General features: G+C 30.5%; 1 protein-coding gene across 1 annotated transcript in view; it reads right to left on the bottom strand.

Annotated features, from left to right (window-relative positions):
• Positions 1-1,051: 1,051 nt before the first annotated feature.
• The window catches only part of LOC107874461 (probable glucan 1,3-beta-glucosidase A), a 38,433-nt gene continuing 34,961 nt past the window's right edge, over positions 1,052-4,523 (bottom strand). Inside the window, exon 8 of the mRNA XM_047414328.1 lies at positions 1,052-1,261. Within this exon, the coding sequence (XP_047270284.1) occupies positions 1,080-1,261 (182 nt within the window). The 3' untranslated portion in view covers positions 1,052-1,079. The remainder of the gene's footprint in view (positions 1,262-4,523) is intronic.

The following is a 4,523-nucleotide window of genomic DNA, read 5'->3' as shown; positions in this document are numbered from 1 at the left end:
AAATTTGATTTAATTAATTGGTATCGATAATTCTAACATAGAGAGTTAAATAAGGCGTAATGGTAGATTTCAAAATTAAATCGAGGCATGCAATTACAGTTTTTTAGTTGAATAGTCTTTTAATTTATTACAATATTATTAATTTATTCATTTGTAAATAAACATCATAACTGGAAGCCTCAGTTAATAAATTTATGGTCTATGTTATGCCTGATTAACTAATAAAATTTAAAAAAGAAAAGGACCCTTATATAAGAAGGACCCTTATATAAGAAGTAATATTATGTTTTATTTACTCGTCTTCTATAAATAAGAAATAGAAGTTTGACTTTAAAAGTACAAAACGTTTTCCTTATTAACTGGTGTTTTAAAAGCAAAAAACATTTCATGCTCTTAAAGCAAAAATACGCCCTTAAATGTTGAAAACGTTTTGGTTTCCCTTCCCTTCTTCTATTGAAAAGTGAGAATAAAAGGAACTGGTTATTTCACAAGAAGATGACACTTTTTTTGAAAAATAAATTTACTTACCCACATAAGTTTTGATGAGAAAATTAGTCAGGAGGTAGTTGAAGGCTACAGTTCTAATTTCTGTGGCGTCGGGCAAATTTTGTGAAAGCTTCAAGAGGTAAGTATTTTCATAATTGGTTTAGTTTATATTATCTTATTATTATGTAAGCTTGTGATCTGTTATCATGCTTTCGTTGTATGTTTAAATTGTATGCTCTAACATATTGATTATCCAAATTAAACATAATGGCTTTGAAATTGCTAAATTTGGGTTGACCCAATATGATTTTAGTAGACAATAAGAATCAAAATAAATTAAGGGTAAACCACAGAAATGAAGGAAATTTAGACTACAGGGTACAACATAGGTTTCAAAAAATTATAATATTTGTTGTGCATCTCAATACATCTAGTAGAGATTTTGTATATATGTATCTTCATATACGCGTTTTATATAAGAAAAAAGAACGTGTACCTTCATCTGTTAAGATATGTATCTTCAGATTTGTTGTTTTCTAGTTTTTTAAAACTTAAGGCACTGTTGTTTTTCTTATCATGTAATTTTTCAAAAATTAAAGCGTGATATAGCCATTCTTGATCATCCACTCCATACTCCAATGATTGATCACATTTTTTAGTGTCCAATAAGCCCAACCAAATGTTGCACGTCCGAACACTTCCAATTGAGCCTTGGCATACTCTTGGTAATCCTCCTTTGTTGCATCTTTAAGTTGCCATTCAGCAACCCATTCTCCTGAAATATATGTAAACTAGATTGACATATATATAAAATATAGGCAATCTCGTTCAAATTTATTATTCTTTTAAGAGATAAATCCGAGATTTTTATATCAAAAAGGTTGACAACAAATTAACCCTATTAAGATATCTCCTCGATTTGTATGGAAAATATTTTTATATATATAAAATAAGACTCATAATTACAAACCGTTGCATGAGATTCTCTGCGATTATGTATTGATCTCCTTTGAGATTGACCATGTAACTAAGAACATCGATAATTGACCATATAACGAATGAACCCAAAACCTTGTAAAAAAAATTGTAATAGACTTATGATTAAGAGTATCAAATTGTAAAAAAATGTAATGTACTTATGATTTTAGAGTATCAAATAGGCAAATTGGGCAGGGAAAATGAGCCGAGTTAATACATAAATGGTCACTAACCCGCCAATGATTATGTAGGTTGAATAGATTGAGTTGATTAAATAGAAATCATAGTCTAATCCGCCTAATTTTTGCCAAGGTTTTTTTTTTCATTTCTTTCGTATAATTTTACGATTTTATGTTTAAAAAAAGAAATTGTTATTCTGACTATATATAGCACATCACATACAAAAAAAAAAAAAAATGTGATCGTGTTTCTCATAAGTCAATACGTGCTACATATCAAATCAACTTTTAATGGGAAACTTACCAATATATATCATATTTAAAAAATTATTTACTATTTATAGCGTTATAATTTTAATATATGCATAATTCTTTTTTAATAAATAGTATAGATTTTTTGCCTTAACAAGCATAGTATATTTAAGACACTTATAATACATCTATATTGCGTGCAAATTCACTTTCGGTATATAGTACAATATATTTATATTGCATGCATAATCCGTTTTTAATACATAGCGTATTTTTTTCACCAAAACAAGTAAAATAAATTTTAATAAACTTCTAATACATCTATATTACATGCATAATTCACTTTTAATATATAATATAATTGCTATAGATGGTAAATATTTTTTAAATATAGTATATCTAGGTGACAAATAAAAGTACTTTTAAAAGCGGTAAACTAATATTGAAATAGTCAATTATTTCCATTTTCAATTAGGTTGAATAAAGCGGATCAAAATTGTTTTAGTTAATAAATCGGTGGATCATTAATCCACCAAACTTTAAATGAAGGGATAGTTATAGCTCAATACCTTTGTATGGTCTATGTAATGACTTGATTTTTGGTTATTTTTGTGAATTATTCATTTATGAGTGATTTGACAATTTTACCCCTCGTCGTGGTTGCTTTGTGGTATTTTCAGAGTGTGATGATGATTGACACAATTTTCAATGTATTTTTGTGTGATTTGTGTAAACTTTTAATTTTTGGAGATTATAAAGGCTTCATAATTGATGTAATACTCCAAGTTTTTAAGCTCTAAACCCACCAAAATATAGACGATTGAATTGTCTTGCCAACGCCACCAGTCTCGCTAAAAGCCGGTATCGAATTAAAAAGGTTGTGGTTAATTTACTAAGTAACTGTCAAAATTGATAGTGACGATGACTCATCGATAGGACACAACGAGTCATCAGGAGGACTCGTCATCACAACAGTGGTACATCAGAATTTTCAATCCTTTGACTACGACCCTTCATGACGACTCGTGGTCATAGTACATGAGTCGTCAGGAGTACTCAGTCATAAAAGTGAGGAACCAAAATTTTTGTCCTCTGGTCATGACTCTAGGACATGACCCATGTCCAAGCCCTACGAATCGTAGTCTAAGTCATCGCGACTATTTCCAGAGATTTTTTGAATGATTTTAGAGGAGTTTTGTGGTAATTTCACAATATTTTAACAACAAACTACACCATTTACACCTATCAAAGGCTGTAATATAAGTGAAAATGCCATAAATTCCTCATTAACTCAAAATTCGATCTACAGTTAGCTTCAAAAAGAGAAAAGGGGTGATTTTCTACTCCAAAGGCAAATTAGGGTTCTTCAATTTCAAACTCCAATTCCAAAGAGTTCTTCAACGATTCCATCTCTAGGTATGTGAGATTTCCTCAATGGATTTCCTTCCACCTATTGAGTCTCAAAGATTACTCAATTTCTCAAGTTAAATTCACCATTCAAACTTGGGATTCGATGGAAAGCATAAATTTCTTAATTTTTTAGTATATTCCTGTAACTAAACCATCAATATATGTCTTCCCATAGATTTTAGCATCTTCCCATACTTGGAATGACAAAACATCTTTACATTGATAAATTATTGATTTTGGGACTTGAATTATGAAATTCCTCATTATATTCAGTTTTTACTATTGCAATATTTAGTTGCATCCTTCAAAGTTGGTGGGTTATAAACACCTAATACCTAGGAGCTCATGCATATACTTGTGAATGTCATATTCTCTGATCTATTTATTTTTGACTACTTCAGATTGTGCATTTATTGTTAATTTCAAAATATTATTATATTGAGCATTTTAGTTATCAGTCTCATTCAGTTGAGAGTAGTACTTAGCATCGAACAAAAGTAGGGATAAAGGTTCACCAATCAGTTAGGTTGAGACCTTAAGTAGAAGTCCCTAAGTTTCAGAACTACGGTGACACCAAAGGTTATATAGGGTCACTCATCAGAGAAGGATTACCACCTTAATTTTTTTAAACATTAGTTTAGTGGATCCATGTCAGTCAATGCTCGTACCCTTGACAAGGTACTGAACACCTATCCAACTAGATTTATAGTTTGGACCCCTGTTAGCTCAGATTTGGGTAGATTTGGGTATGTAGGATAATGTTAACTCCCATAGTCCATAGTTCAGGGTTTATTTTTAGATTTTGAATGACCTTGTAATCAGTTGTTCAGCTTATCATATAGTACATATTATTTACTTGGTCTTACATCAGTTCACCATGTTACATGCATCATGTTTAGCCTATATTAGATATTTTTCATCTCACATACTCAACACATTCAAAGTACTGATTATATACTTCCTCTATGTTATATTGTCATATAATATAGGTTCTGATGCTCAGCACTTGGATTGCGCTTAGTACGATTCTATATTGCATCAGCAGCGATATTTGGTGAGTCCTCATCATTTGAGGACCAGTTGTAATTATTTTTTTAGTACTCTTTTTTGTTTCAGATAGTTGGAGTTAGTTGGGGGCTTATCCCAACAACTAATATTATTTAGAGGCTTTAAGATAGATAGTTATGCTTTCACCATGTTGGGTATTTCAAACAGTTA

This window comes from Capsicum annuum, chromosome 6, assembly GCF_002878395.1.
Source record: "Capsicum annuum cultivar UCD-10X-F1 chromosome 6, UCD10Xv1.1, whole genome shotgun sequence".
Taxonomy (NCBI): domain Eukaryota; kingdom Viridiplantae; phylum Streptophyta; class Magnoliopsida; order Solanales; family Solanaceae; genus Capsicum; species Capsicum annuum.
This window is presented reverse-complemented; position numbering and strand designations above follow the sequence as displayed.